This window comes from Plecotus auritus (assembly GCF_963455305.1).
Source record: "Plecotus auritus genome assembly, chromosome: 4".
Classification (NCBI taxonomy): Eukaryota; Metazoa; Chordata; class Mammalia; order Chiroptera; family Vespertilionidae; genus Plecotus; species Plecotus auritus.
In genome coordinates, this window is record NC_137775.1 from 21,840,875 (window position 1) to 21,856,702 (window position 15,828).

Below are 15,828 nucleotides of genomic sequence, written 5' to 3' on the forward strand. Positions count from 1 at the left end.
TGAACTAACTACACTCGGGCCTTCGACTCTGCCCTCTTCAATGAATCCTGTACAGACCTGAAAGATGTGTCTTTCTAAAGCCATCCTACACCATGTTAGTTCCAAGGTCAGAATTCTTTAACAAATCCCAGTTCTCATGTGATAAAGTCCAATTGCTTTGCCTGGCATTTAAGACTGTCTATAACCTGGTCCCAACCTAATTTTCCAGCCTTATCTTCCAGTCCTCTGCCACTTGAACCAGTCAGACTTTTTTTGCATCTACTTGCATGGTCCTGCCTCCCCAAACCTGAAATGTGTTACCCCTATGCTCCAGCTCTCTTAATCCACTCATTTTCACATCTAGTCTCAGAGATTATCTAATCTATCAAGCCTTTCCTGGATCTCTAAGTCCACAGAAATCTTTACCCTTTGGATACAATCTCATTTCTCTCGATCCATGTTAGGATAATCATCATCTCTGCTTGCCAGGGACTGAGGGGGTTTCTCGGGTCATGGGACTTTCAGTGCTAAAACTTAACGGTTCCAGGAAAACTAGGCCAGTTGGTCACCTTATCTGTAATATATGTGGTGACAGTCCTAGGGAAGGAAAAGAAAGCAATACATTTTGTGGATGCCTACTGTGGAAATTCAGATGGCCACAAAAAACTCCATGGAGGGGAAAGGAAGGTGAGTGAGGACACGTTGTACCTAAGGATAAGCCTGGAGCTGAGACCTTCAGATGAACATGAACACACAGCTAAAGGGAGTCCACTTCTGCAGTTCCCTGCATTTTCCTCCCACCGCCACCACCAAGGAATTAAGAAAAGCAAGGGCAATAAAAAAATACATTTCAAGTAAAGGATTTTTCTTTTCTTTATTGATTAAAGTATTACATATCTGTCCTTATTGCACCCCCAACCCCCCGCTCGTGCCCTCACCCCCCTAGTGTCTGTGTCCATTGATTATGCTTATATGCATGCATACAAGTCCTTTGGTTGATCTCTCCCCCTTCCCCACTACCCTCCCCTGCCTTCCTTCTGAGGTTTGATGGTCTGATCAATGCTTCTCTGTCTCTGGATCTGTTTTTGTTCATCAGTTTGTGTTGTTCATTATATTCCACAAATGAGTGAGATCATGTGATATTTATCTTTCTCTAACTTATTTCGCTTAGCATAATGCTCTCCAGGTCCATCCATGCTGTTGCAAATCAAGTAAAGGACTTTTAATAAGGAGCTAAGTGGGTGGGTAAAGTACAAATCTTAGAACCAAGAGGAAAATCTAGACAGGTAAACAACTGTTTCCTTTTATTGTTACATTGGAAACAATCAGAATCAAAGCTATTTGCCACTAGGAGAATTAAGTGAAACCCAGAAGCTAAGGTCAAACTCTCTGGAGGTTTTCTAATGCCAAGTTGAAATCCAAGGTGAATTATAAAGGTTTGGTAAAATGGCAGCAGACAAACCAGTCAGAGAATTGTGTTAGAAATTTATAACATCCTGTGTCACCTTGAGTCACCAAGGGTCCTGCTTGGCTTTCTACTGATATTTGACCATGTCATATAGAACTGTATGACTTCATATTCCTTAATAACCATTTACAGCTGTAGTTCATTGGGAGGACCAAAGAACCTCTGATAAAGTTAATTCGTATATCAAAGTGGCGGCCACTCCAGTGGCCCAGCCCAAGTCACAAATCTAAAGCTAAGTCAGCTTGCACGTATGGGAAATGCCTCAAGGAAACCTAACACCAATCACAATCCTCCAACTCAGTTTTAGAGAATTTACCTTGCCCTAGAAAATAGGACCTTATAAGGAAATACTTGACCTTCAGCAAGTCATGCCCTGTTACTGTTGTCTCTTCTAAAGTTCTATAAAACTCCCTCTTGCCCAAATTCCTCAGGAAGCATTCTCCACTGCTTCGAACACTCTGTACTTCCCCAATCCATGGACTGTTTTTCCTTGAACAAAGGACATGAACTGTGGAGAGCGGCTACAGCGTTTGGACAGTTTCAAGCCTCTGACTAATGAGAAGGCACAGTCCTCTCCTGGCAAAGCCATGTGCAGGTCCCAGCTTGGAGGGCAAAGCCCTCCCAGCACAATTATAGCCAAAGGCTAGGTTGTAAGCTTGACCTTATGGTCTGAACCTGTGGTCCCAGGTGGCTGAGTGATGTAGGCTGCAGGAGGTGCAGCAAGTGCTGCCAAAACAAAGCTTGATAGAGTTCTCAGGTGCATGTAATTGAGTAGATTCAAAACCCATGAGAACATTGTAAACATCTTGACCACACTCTTGCTTTGCCTCATGGGCTCTGACTATAAAACAAAGACTCGGTTTACAGGCTGTGGCACTGTCTCTCCATCTGCCAACAGTGTCCCACCTAGCCCCAGCTATATTCTCTTGTCTGTTTTCTTTAATCCTTCACCACCCCTCCTCAGGCTCACCATTGACTGTGCTGGATTCGGTTCAATAAACTCTTTGCTAAATTGTTTTAGCTTTGTCACTGACACTTCCTAGAACAAGCATCAGCTGTTTGGTAGGAATGCATGGGGACAGAATCCATCACAAGCGAGAAATGGGGGACTTGAGAGAACTCACCATAGAAAATGAAGTGTGGCGGAATGAATGAGCCAATTTAGCAACTGGCCCTGAAGCTCAAGTAAGGGGTATTGGATTTGAAGCAATGTGGTAGTTTGAACCTGAGCCCTTCTGCTAAAAACAAGACAACAGGTCCACAATGAAGTTGCTCCGGGACATGGAATCTTAAACCAGTCAATCTACCTGGTAGACCCCTACCATCTCTAGAGAAAAATGACCTTGTCATAATCAATCTGAATTTTTGCCCAGCATAACTTCTTTGTTCCTGCTTCCTACTGCCTATGAAAGTCTTTCATTTTGTTCAGTCCCTTGGAGCTCCTTTCAATAACATCCTTAAAATGTCCTCAGTTGAATTTCCTTTTTTAAAACTTTCAATCCAGTTACCTTGGCAGTGTATATTGTCTTTTTGGGAGAAAAAATGCTGTTGTGTGTAAAGGAACATGCTATCCCAATGAATTTTATTGCTCTCAGAAGTCCGAATAATCTGTGACATCACCCCCACCCTGCCCTATCCCTTAAAGCACAATGTAATTTATAGAGGAGGAATTGGTCTTCTAATCTGCAAGAGACTGTCACTGAGGACTAAGCAGGGGTCCTCAAACTATGGCCCGCAGGCCACATGCGGCCCGCCGGCCACATGCGGCCCGCCGAGGACATTTATCCGGCCCGCTGGGTGCCGCTGCCTGTCCTGCTTAGCAGCCGACTCATCCCGGGCCCGCAGTGTGCATAGGAATTTGTTCATAGTTTTTTTTTTAAACTATAGTCCGGCCCTCCAACGGTCTGAGGGATAGTGAACTGGGCCCCTGTTTAAAAAGTTTGAGGACCCCTGAAAGAGGATCCACCATGGCTGGGTAAACAACCAGTCAGCTGATGTCTGAAGAGGACAGAGGAGTTCCTGGAAAGGAGACTGGACCAGGAGAGCTCACTGAGCCAAGGATGGGGCTAAGGGCAGCCTGGGATGATTAAGTAGTGATGTCAGGCACCGTTTGGAACCCCAAAAGTAGCATATTTTGGGGTGGCATATTCTGATCCCCTTCAATATTAGCATGGATTACTTTTTAGTTTATTACTTATTGCAGTTACGTTTCTTTCTGTATTAGGTAGGTGATCAACTTAAGAAAAAGACCTGTCTTATTCACCTGCTCAACCTCAGGAGGGAGCTCAGGCATTAAATATCAGGGGAACCTATTGTATGTACCTTTCTAATCAGCCCATCATTGCTTTAGGTGTGCAAACCAAATACTCAACTTGCTAGAATTATTTTAATATGAGAGTAACAAGCTTTATGACTTAATTTGTATGATCTGTTGTTGTACTGAGGTATTTGCTTCCATTTTAGGATACATTCAAAATAAGCCAAATGTTATTCGAAAAACGCTAGTTTAATTTGTTGAGAGATGTACCTAATTTTCTCAGTGCATGGTTTCATTGTACTTAAAAGAAAAACTCAAAATTCTGTACCAAGGTCAAAATAATTTTTAAATCATTAAATCGCTCCTTCTTCTATTTTACTCACACCAGTGCTTTAACCTGCAATAACCCGTAGCCAGTTCCCATTTAATTTGTAGGCATAAACCATTGTTAAAAATTAAATACTTTGCACAATTTGGCTTTTAAAAAAGCAAAATAAAATATCTGACACTACAGATGGTCAAGGCATCGTTCCTATACAGCTTGCTCTTCCCAAATATTTTGTAACCAGAGATCTCTGTTTTGAAAGCTTTTTGCAAAACTAAACACAGGGATCCTCAGGAGACCCTAGGCCAGGAAATGCTTTCAGCCGGGTCCCAGTGTCACCCCTCAAAGCGTGGGACGGGAAAGGCCGGGCCCCGGGAAATGGCTGAGGGCAGCCAAAGGCTGCAGGGGGCCGTCCCGCTCCCGGGCGAAGGCGGGGGCCGAGCCTCTTGGGGCCGAGAAGAGGCCCAGCTCTCCGCGGCGCCGGGATCGCGGCTCCCCAGCCCCTCCCAACCCGCGCAGCCCGAATCCGGATACCACGGGTGCGTCGGGGTGGCCCCTTCCGCTCCTTCCGGGCGCCCGGCATGGGCATGCATCTCCTGCGGGGACTGCGGCTCGCGGGGCTCCGTGCCCACGCAGGCCTGCTTGCCGCGGCCGAAGCTCAGGCCGCCCACGGCGGCCCCCGGCCCCGCGCCCCGCCCCATGGGTCCCCGCCCCGTCCCGGCCTCCGCCTCCGTTGCGCGCCCAGCCCGGGGCCGCTGAGCCCGGCCGCCGCGGCTGCCGCCTGCAGGGACGCTCGACCCGCTAGCGCCAGCACCATGGAGCGCCCCGAAGCGGGTGAGCCGGGGCTGCCCAGCGGCTGAGGGGGGCCGATCGGAACCTGGGGGCGTGGGCCCCGCTCAGCGCTCGGCCTTGGGGAGGGCCCGCTTCGCCCCGCGCCCCAAACACAGAGCTTGGAGCCAGCGCGACCCCACGCCCGCCCCGCGCGGATTCTCCTCTCCCTCCCGCTTAGCTCGGAGGAGCCCGGAGCCGCCGGCGTGATCCGTGCTGTTCTTGGCTAAGCGCTTTAGTGCATGCACTGTTGGTGCGACGGGGCGATGGGACCACCCCAAGTTTCAGTTGCGTTTCCCGTCTGACCTTGTGACCCTAGTACCGACTTCATAGCAACACACACCCTCCGGTGTTTGAGCAACACAACACTCAGAGAAGCTCCCCTTTTATCCTATATCACAAACGTGAAAGACCTGACCACAGAGTGTCGTTGAGGATTTTACCCTCAGTGTTTGAAAAGGACCTTTTTAAACTGGCGCCAAATCTGTGGTAGGACCCAGAATCAATTTCCAGCTGAAGTCTGCATTCTCTGTGAATTGAACTGGGTGCATAGAGCTCCCAATTAGAGAAAAGGTGCTCTTCTGTGAGCTCTTTGTACTAGTACAGGCGTACAGAGAGATAAAAGCATTACAATGTTAATTGTATTATATAATAGCTGTTAACTGGTGTAAGTACTTACGTTTACAGTTGTCGTGGGAATGAAATGATAAAGGCTTTGTGGGTGTGTTCAGAGAGTTTGAGTTTTTGAGATAGCTTATATGGGTTTTTCCATACTCATATTAGTTTAAGACTGTTTCCTTACATTTCCCTTCAGATATTATTGTCTTCTTTCGTCCATTTCTCTCTAGATATTGGATTGTACTTTTACTTTTATGATGAATAAACCAAAGCATGGAGGTCAAGTGACTTGTTGATTGTCTCACAGTTCTCAGCCTTTATCCAGATGAAAGATGTAACTATATTCACTAGCTAAGCCAGGACTAGCATGGAGGGCTTGGACCCTTTCCCTTGGTTCTTGGGGGATATACCAAATGTGTCTATCTAGTAGAATGAATAGAAGTCTTGCTTAATAAAGTCATGCTTTATTATCCAAATAGAAAGCTTGCATTTGTGTGACAAAGAGCAAACTGTCTGTCCCCCCCACCCCCAATTGGCCTGTCTATGATGAACTTATTTGCTGAAGTGAACATGTACTTGAATATTAGTGTATGGTTTTATAACGTATTTTAAGTGTATACATTGTTTTCTTACAAAATTAATATTAATTCTATTTAAAAACATTTGAATAGCCGAAACCGGTTTGGCTCAGTGGATAGAGCGTCGGCCTGCGGACTGAAAGGTCCCGGGTTCGATTCCGGTCAAGGGCATGTACCTTGGTTGCGGGCACATCCCCAGTGGGAGGTGTGCAGGAGGCAGCTGATCGATGTTTCTCTCTCATCGATGTTTCTAGCTCTCTATCTCTCTCCCTTCCTCTCTGTGAAATATCAATAAAATATATTTTAAAAAAAATAATAAAAATAAAAACATTTGAATAGCAGAAAGTGGGAAAATACAAATACATTGAAGGCAACTATGTCAGCATTTAGATATTTATATCCTTTAGCCTTTTCTTACATAATTGTAATCATAGTATTATATTTGCTTTTTAAAAAGTCAGTATTTGGTATCAACTGTTTTTTTTTTTTTGGTTGTTGCAAGTCTTCGTAGCCATTACTCTTGTTGTCATTAGCATGAGTATGTTTGGTGTAACCATATCCCTATTAGGCATTTCAGCGGTTCCACTTTTTCTTTTTTGTTTAAACAAAGCTGTGGGGAATCTATGGCAGCATACTGTATATGATAGATACCCAGATATAGCAATAAGAAGAACGTTTTCATGGCTCCTGATCTGTTGCCAGACTGCTTTCTGAAAGGATTATTTCAATTTACAGCGCTATAAACTGTATCTATTAAGAGGTAGCGGTACATGTTGCTGGAGGGAGCAGGTTTGGCAGCAGAATAACCGGACTTAAATTTCAACCCCAGACCTGGCTGTAACCTTGGGCAAGTTACTTAATTGGCTAGTCTGTAAAAATCAGTAAAATAATAGTACCTCCCTGATAGCATGGTTGTGTGGATGAAAGGAGTTACTGTCTGTAAAGTGCTTCTGGCTGTGCTTGGCATAGAGTACAGGCTCCATATTCGTTGTTGTTAGTAGTAGTAGTAGTTTGCCAGTTTGACCTCATCTTTGTGTTAATAGTGCACTTAGAAGCATTGCTTTTATTTGGACTTGTACGAAAGATGGAATTTTATTTTAAATACGGCTAGAACACATTTTAAGTACTCAGAACAATCAATTTATGGTTTAAGTGCTTTACTTAAGGGTCAGTTATTTTAAGGCAGTTTTCCAAAAGCAAAATATTTACACCTTCTGTGAAAGAAAGTGTAATTATGATGGATGTGTTTAAGTCATGTCTGCCAGCCTTTGCCTAACACTAAAGCTTAGAGAATTGGAGGAAGGCTTCTAGGTTGAGAAAGATTGCTCTATAAATGACCAGCAGTTCTTTCAAGAGTTGCTTGGAAGTGGTATGGTCTTTTCCCTGAGTTAATAATTCATATCTACAAAATGGTTTCAAGTATTCTGTAATTTAATGGAACAAAGTTTATATTTCACATTCTAGACTTATTTTGACATAACATTGCATTCAAGAGTTTATATATACATATCCTCCTATCTAATAAAAGAGTATTATGCAAATTAACCATCACTCTGCTACACCCACAAGCCACACCCACCAGCCAATCAGGAGTGAGTATGCAAATTAACCCAACCAAGATGGCTGCCACCACAGAGCGAGCAGGAGGCTTGGGTTTCTCTGGCAATGGAGGAAGCCAAGCTTTCTGCACACCCTGGCCAGCCCAGGCCTCCACTCAAGGCTACAAAGTTTCAATTATAGAAGATAAATAAATCCCAACAAAAATGGTGGCAGCCATGGAGCTGGAGAGAGCAGGAGGCTTAAGTTGCCCCCGGCGATGGAGGAAGCCAAGCTTCTGCAGCCCTGGCCTGCCTTGGCCTCCGCTCAAGGCTACAAAGTTTCAATTATAGAAGATAAATAAGTCCCAGATCCCAGGGCCTCCGCTTGGGTCTCTGGGGGGCGTGGCCAGCCTCCAAACCACCACAGGCCCCTCGCCCAGGCCACCCCACACCCCAAGGGAACCCCCACCCTGATCCGGGACACCCTTCAGGGCAAACCAGCCAGCCCCCACTCGTGCACCAGGCCTCTATCCTATCTAATAAAAGAGTAATATGCAGATTGACCATCACTGCAACACACAAGATGGCTGGCCCTATGTGGTCAAAGACCCTGCCCCCATGTGGACACAAGATGGCCGCCACAAGATGGCCAACAGGGGAGGGCAGTTGTGAGGGACCAGGCCTGCAAGGGAGGGCAGTTGTGGGTGATCAGGCCAGCAGGGAAGGGCAGTTGGGGGTGATCAAGCCTGCAGGGGAGGGCAGTTAGGGGTGACCAGGCTGGCAGAGGAGGGAAGTTGGGGGTGACCAGGCCTGCAGGGAAGGGCAGTTGGGGGGTACCCAGGCCTGCAGGGGAGAGAAGTTGGGGGAAGACCAGGCCTGCAGGGGAGGGCAGTTAGGGGTGACCAGGCCTGCAGGGGAGGGCAGTTAGGGGCAATCAGGCTGGCAGGGGAACAGTTAGGCATCAATCAGGCTGGCAGGGGAGTGGTTAGGGGGTGATCAGGCTAGCAGGCAGAAGCAGTTAGGGGCAATAAGGAAGGCAGGCAGGCGGGCAGTTGGGAGCCAGCAGTCCTGGATTGTGATAGGGATGTCCGACTGTCCATTTAGGCCCGATCCTACTGGGATCGGGCCTAAACAGGCAGTCGGACATCCCTCGAGGGGTCCCATATTGGAGAGGGTGCAGGCTGGGCTGAGGGACACCCCCCCCCCCCCCGTGCATGAATTTCGTGCACCGGGCCTCTAGTGTGTATATGTATGTGTATATATATATGCTTTAATATGCTTTATTTAAAAAGATGGGGAATGACCCTAGCTGATTTGGCTCAGTGGATAGAGCATTGGCCTGTGGACTGAAGGGTCCCATGTTCCATTCTGGTCAAGGGCACATATCTCGGTTGCAGGTTTGATCCCCGGCCCTGGTCAGGCCCCTGCAGGAGGAAACCAATTGATGTGACTCTGGAACATCGATGTTTCTCTCTCCGTCTCTCCTCCTCCCTTCCACTGTCTAAAAATCAGTGGAAAAAAAGATAGAGAATGACGTTGAGCAAGTCATATTATGCTTCAATATTTTTATGTTGTATAGGATAGTAGTACCTTTCCTTCATTCACCCTGTGAAAATGAGAATCTGTGATGTACTGAAGCTGCCTTTAAACACCAGGAGTTATTTTCTCATGGGCATTGAGATATCTATATTGCAGTGTATCTTGAGTAATTCATCATCCACTCCCAAATGTGTGCTTACCTTTATTCAGTCATTCAGTACAAATGTATCGATCACCTCCTGTGACCTGAACACTGTTGTAGGCATTGAGGAATCAAAGGAGAATAAGACAGGGCACTTAAGGAGCTTAGAGTAAGGCGACCATATTGATAGGGGTGTAATTATGAAAAGCTCCCTCTTTCACTTCCAAAAGTGTCTGGGTTTGGTTGGTAAACTATATATAAGTTCCTTTAGCTTGGAATCTATGAGAAAGACAGACTTGTGGACATCTAAAACCTGATGTTTGTGCTGTGACAGGAGGAAGCACTGAGTACCTGGAAGGAGACTGGATTACCTGGCTTGGTGCTGAGTTGGGGAATCAGGAAAGTCGTCATTGATAGTAAACATCTGATTTGAGTTTTTACCTTTAAATTGATTATTCTCAACTGTTAACACAGTCTCTTTAGTCTGAGGTAGAAACAAAGAATGGGAGAGGTGAAGGGATTTTCTGGGGCAGTGTTTTTCAAACTTCCATTGCACAATAGACTCACCCTGCGAGGCTTAAAAAAAAATATTGGAAGCCAGCCTGATCCCCAGAATTGTGATTTAGTTGGCCTGGGGTGGGACCAGACGCTGGTAATTTAAAAAACTTCCTTAGGTGATTCTAATGGGCAGCCAGGCTTTACAATTTTTCAACTGGGACAACCTTGTGCATATTCAGTTGCACAACTACTACTCTTTGTTGCTTGCTTTGCAGCTGTACCTACCCTACATGGTCAGCGATGATCCTTTATGTGTGTTGTATGTGCCCAAAGGTAAAAGGTATTCATTTATCTGTTAAAACTTTTGTATTGCTCTGTTAAAACTTTTGTTTAAGTATAAACTAGTTTTCAATGCAAACATAAAAATAGAAACTGTTACTGGTTTTTACATATTTCAAATAGTTGTGAGCTTATGATTAGACTCATAGTAAATTGTAAGATCTTTTGCCTTTTTAAAAAAATATTTAGCCCAGCCAGCATGGCTCAGTGGTTGAGCATCAACCTATGAACCAGGAGGTCACGTTCGATTCCCCGTCAGGGCACATGTAGGAACCCCTTTCACGTCCTGCGTGGTTCAGGGTTCCAGTTCAGGGCTTGGGTTCTGGAGCAGGCCGCACACAAATGAAAAAAGTCTAGAAAAGTATTAATTTGGGAATATTGGGGGCCAGGTGGGAGCCCACCTCTAGTGGGAGGACTACACCCCGCTCTGGCCTTGCTATCCCTTTTATTGAGACTATGGGATACACCCATAGCCCTTAGGCAGGAAACTCCAATAACAGAAATTTACATAAAACAAACAGAGGTGGAGGCTGCTTCAGCTAACAATGTCTCAACTAATCACTGAGTGATTAGAGCAATTAAGGTTGTTGACCAGCCTTCCGGGTTTCCTGTCCACATCTTTCTGTTAGTGGGACAATGATCGGTTTCCGGCAGGCACATGCCTGGGTTGAGGACTCAATCCCCAGTGGAGGTGTGCCAGAGTAGCCGACCAATGATTATATCTCATCATTGATATTTCTATCTCCTCTCTTCCTCTCTGAAATCAATAAAATATATTTAAAAATTATTTATTTATTGAATTTAGAGAGAGGAAGGGAGAGAGAGTGTGTGTGTGAGAGAGAAACATCAATTTGTTATTCCACTTATTTATGTAGTCACTGGTTGATTATTGTATGTGCTCTGAAAGGGGATGGAATCTGCAATCTTGGGGTATTTGGATGACACTAACTGAGCTACCGGGACAGAGCAAGATCTTTTGCTTTTTAATCATTGAATTTCCAGGAAAGCATATTTAGAGTCAAATATATTTTACTGAATTTCCAATGTTAATATAATAACGGAGAGGAAAGATTTAAAAGTCTTTATTGAAGAAAAAATAAAGGTCAGAACTTTTACAAATGAGAATACGTAGTGATAGTTGTTAAAAAGTAAACATGAAAAAGACTGACAAAACTTCGTTGGTTTGTTTTCAAAAAGTATATGAAAAAGTATAGGTTTAGAATTAAGAAAATATAGCTATAAATGATCTCGAGGATTATTGATTAACTAAGTTTTCATGAAGTATGGTAGCAACCATAGTTGGGTAAAAATTGCTGTTTAATATTTTAACCTTGCTGTTTTGGGTTCTGTACTCATTTAAAAGTTATTTTGGTTTTCTGAACTTATGTATGATTAAAACTCCATTGATGGTGGTTTGAATATCCCATTGATTGTGATCTCACTGGTCATCGAAGCACATTCCTCTGGGACCCAGGACAGATAGTGATCCTAAATTGTCTCAGTAGCTACAGATAACTGAGTTTTGGTTGACTCAGTGGTTCAGGAATCTGGACAGCACAATTATTCTAAATTGTCCAGGTGGTCCCAGATAATGCGTTTCTGTTGATTCAGTGATTCGTAGATACTTTAGATAACTAAGTTGCTCAAATTCTGCTTCTGTAAAAATGCTTTTTCGTGAAACAGGTTCCTCATTCCAGACCCAAAGATGTAATTGATACTTTTGTGATATTCTGCATATAAGCCAGAAGTGGCAAGCTGTTCGGGGCTGCGAGGTCTGGAGCGCTTTTGCTCCCTCATATGCCGCCGGCTTTTAATAAATGACTCCATAATTTGACCTTTTTTTGAGGCGTCCTTTGTAAGATGGGGGTTACACTACAACATTCATCTTACCCTTATTTGAATACAGTACTTCAGAAAATTATTAAAATTGTTTAACAAAAATTCATTTATAAAAATGTAGAATCTGGACACATAAGTAGTTTTACAATATATTTGGATACAAGTGGTATTATTTCTTAACATGTTAAAATTTCTTTTTTTTTTATTTCCAGTGGGCTTTATTGAGATAAATTAACAAAAGTCAAGACTTTATCAACCATCTTTTCTGAACTTTATAACCTCAGTAGAGACTCTGGTCCACATGTGCACCTACAATATAATACCCCCAAACAAAAAAGAAGCCCCACTGGAACATTTGCCAATTAACAGAAAGCCAATTGTCCCTTCCTCCACATGTTTGCAAAATTTTGAGTCCCCACTGTTCGTGTCTCAGTGGAACTGGTCCCTTGTGGCTAGGGACAATGAAATTATACCCCATTTTCATTGAACAAAAATTTTCAGGTTTTAGTTTTGTTTCACAAAAGGAACAGTGACTTTGTTTCCTCCAGGCACCCCTCTCCCATTGGTTCAAACACAGTAGCCTGTATCTTCATAACCCCAACCCTCCCCTTCCCTGCCCAGCATGCACAGAGAATTTAAATACACTTCCTGTTGGAATCTGTCAGCTGGGGAGGGGCAGAGTCCAGTGCCAGGCTGGCTCCCTCTGACCTCATGAACGGTTACAACCTTTGGACCCTTAACTCTTTACCCCAAAGATAAGTTTTTAGATCAGGAGTAGACTTTCTTTGGGAGTTTACTATAACGTGTTAATTCTTATTGAATTTAGTTAGTTGAGTTGTTTTACCTTAGCATGTAAGTTAATTAAATTAAATGACATGTTTTTCTTTTTTGTGATATGCTAAAGAAGAAGTAAATTCCAGTGAGTGTGAAAATACGTCGGGGAAAAAGAAAATGTCAGAAGAATTTGAAGCCAATGCTATGGATTCTCTGGTAGATATGCCACTTGCTACTATAGATATTAGAGATGATTGTGGAAGTAAGTACTTTATTAAATAAATATTCAACCTAATGATATATATTTTTTCCTTGATAAATTCACCTTACATACCTGTCATGTTTTTTAGTTTGGATTGTTAATTAATGGTTTTCTAGACTTAAAAGCTTTAATGGAGAGCCAGTCGTTAAGAGCTCTAATTTCCCAAGGTGGATGCCATCCAGGATGCTGTGGGAATACATGGGTGAGGATGTGTGTGGGGAGGCGTGTAACCTGGACGTGGGCGTAAAGGGTGTTCTGGAAGGCTTCCCAGAGGTTTGGGAACAGTACAGGGGGCCTGGCCGCTAAGTACAGACTATCCAGGGTTCTTTCCTCCATGCTGTCTTGACCTTAACTGATCATCAGAATTTTCTGTGGAGTGATATAAAATTACAGATTCCTCTTTCCTACCTCTGTGTCAGGTGGAACCTCTTTGTTTTATTTTTAAACATCCCATGTGATTCTGATGCTCAGCCAGTCTCAGAAGCCACGCTGTCACACTGTCTTCGCATACAGGAAACCTGGTTTATATTTTGGGGAGATATGAGGAGTGAGGAATGCTTAGAATGTATGAAATCCCTGGTACCTTATTAGTCAGTGTTTCCTATTCCATCATCCAAAGAAAGGGAAGGAGGAAGAGGTGTTTGCTCAGTCAGGACATGGGATTCCCGTCTTTTCCTTTACAGCCAGCCTGTAGGGAACAGCTTTTTTGGTTTTCATGGCTGTCAGAGAAACCTTCATTTGAAGAATTAGAGTGTATGCCTGGTAAGTAGGAGAAGATACCTTTTGGAAATGAGAGGCAAGAATTGCAATGACTTAATCATGTTTTCCTCTTCATTCCCTACTTTTTGAACAATAAAATAAATATATCTAAAAATTACAGTCCTTTCTGATTTCATTATTCTAAGTTGGATACACAATAAAGAAGAAAGCTCCTGAATAATCACGCCTATGTGCCGTGCCCATCCACTCTTCTCCCCTCTGCTCCCTGTTGCAGTCTCTGAAGCACTCCCATCCCAGTGTTCATAGGTTAGACTGGAACAAGAAGTGAAACTCGTTCACCGTTTCAGCTATCGGTACTTTTTTTTTTTTTTCTTAAATAAATCTTTATTCAGATTATTACAATCGTTTCTCCTTTTTCCCCCCATAGCTCCCCTCCACCCGGTTCCCACTCCACCTTCTTCCCTTACCTCCCCCCACTGTCCTCATCCATGGGTGTATGATTTTTGTCCAGTCTCTTCCTGAACCCCCCCATACCCCTTCCCCCCTGAGAATTATCAGTCCACTCCCTTTCTATGCCCCTGATTCTATTATATTCACCAGATTACTCTGTTCCTCAGGTTTTTAATTCACTTGATTTTTAGGTTCACTTGTTGATAGATATGTATTTGTTGTTCATAATTTTTATCTTTACTTTTTTCTTCTTCCTCCTCTTCTTAAAGAATACCCTTCAGCATTTCATATAATACTGGTTTGGTGGTGATGAACTCCTTTAGCTTTTTCTTATCTGTGAAGCTCTTTATCTGCCCATCAATTCTGAATGATAGCTTTGCTGGGTAGAGTAATCTTGGTTGTAGGTTCTTGCTATTCATCACTTTGAAAATTTCTTGCCACTCCCGTCTGGCCTGCATAGTTTCTGTTGAGAAATCAGCTGACAATCGTATGGGTGCTCCCTTGTAGGTAATTAACTGTTTTTCTCTTGCTGCTTTTAATATTCTCTCTTTGTCTTTTGCTCTTGGCATTTTAATTATGATGTGTCTCGGTGTGGTCCTCTTTGGATTCCTTTTGTTTGGGGTTCTGTGCGCTTCCTGGACTTGTAAGTCTATTTGTTTCACCAGGTGGGGGAAGTTTTCAGTCATTATTTCTTCAAATAGGTTTTTAGTATCTTGCTCTCTCTCTTCTTCTGGCACCCCCATAATTCTGATGTTGGTACGCTTGAAGTTGTCCCAGAGTCTTCTTACACTATCTTCAACTTTTTGGATTTTTTTTGCTTTTTGCTTTTTCAGTTGAGTGTTTTTTGCTTCTTTGTATTTCAATTCTTTGACTTGATTCTTGTGTTCCTCTAGTCTGTTGTTGGGTCTCTGTATAATATTTTTTATTTCAGTCAGTGTATGTTTAATTTCTAGTTGGTCCTTTTTCATATCTTCGAGGGTCTCGTTATATTTATCGGCCTTTTCTAGGATATTCTTGAAAAGCCTTATAACCGTGGTTTTGAATTCTATATCCAGTTGTTTGTTTTCCTCCATTTCTTTCGTTTGTGATCTGTTTCTTTGACGCCGCATTTTCACTGCTTCCCTGAGTTGGTAGGGTAGATTTGTGTGCTAGATTTCCTATATGGCCCAGTGGGTTGGCCTCCCCAGTTAACTTGAGGTGGACACTCTTGGTGCACCCCTTTGTGGACTGTGTGTACAGCCTTGTTGTAGTTAAGTCTTGATTGTTGTTGGTATCACTGGGAGGAATTGACCTCCAGGCCAGTTGGCTGTAAGGATCAGCTGTGTCTACGCTGGGAGAAGTTCGGTGTTGGAGACAGCCTTATAGGATTGGACTTGCCAAATTGCAATAGCCTCTGTGCTCAGCTTGGATGGGGTGGAGTCTCAGGGCGGAGCAGACAGTCTTGGCTTCCAGTCAGCCTTGCCCTTGCGTGCGCACGCACCTTCAGACCTCTGCCTTCCCCGGCTCCCGAGTCTCCGCCTGAGAGTCCAGATTCCCCCCACAAGAGCGTGGGTCCCCAGGGGCTCGCCTGGAACTGGGGTTCAGTGCAGTCAGAACTGGGGCTCAGTGCAGTCAGGAGCTTCGGACTCCCTTCTGCTAGGGAAAACCTGTGGCAACCTCCGTAGCCTTTGTGCA

General features: G+C 43.8%; 1 protein-coding gene across 5 annotated transcripts in view; it reads left to right on the forward strand.

Moving 5' to 3' along the window:
* The first annotated feature begins 4,464 nt into the window (after window positions 1–4,464).
* The window catches only part of AKAP7 (A-kinase anchoring protein 7), a 103,338-nt gene continuing 91,974 nt past the window's right edge, over window positions 4,465–15,828 (forward strand). For 4 of the 5 annotated variants that reach the window (XR_013960510.1, XM_080666692.1, XM_080666694.1 and 1 more), the window contains exons 1-2: window positions 4,465–4,863; window positions 12,853–12,984. Coding sequence is in view for 4 of the 5 variants with exons in the window: in XM_080666692.1 (XP_080522818.1) it covers window positions 4,611–4,863; window positions 12,853–12,984 (385 nt within the window). In the remaining variant the exon portion in view is untranslated. Of the gene's footprint in view, window positions 4,864–12,694; window positions 12,985–15,828 lie in introns of those variants that run through there. The other variant, XM_080666695.1, reaches the window with a different exon arrangement.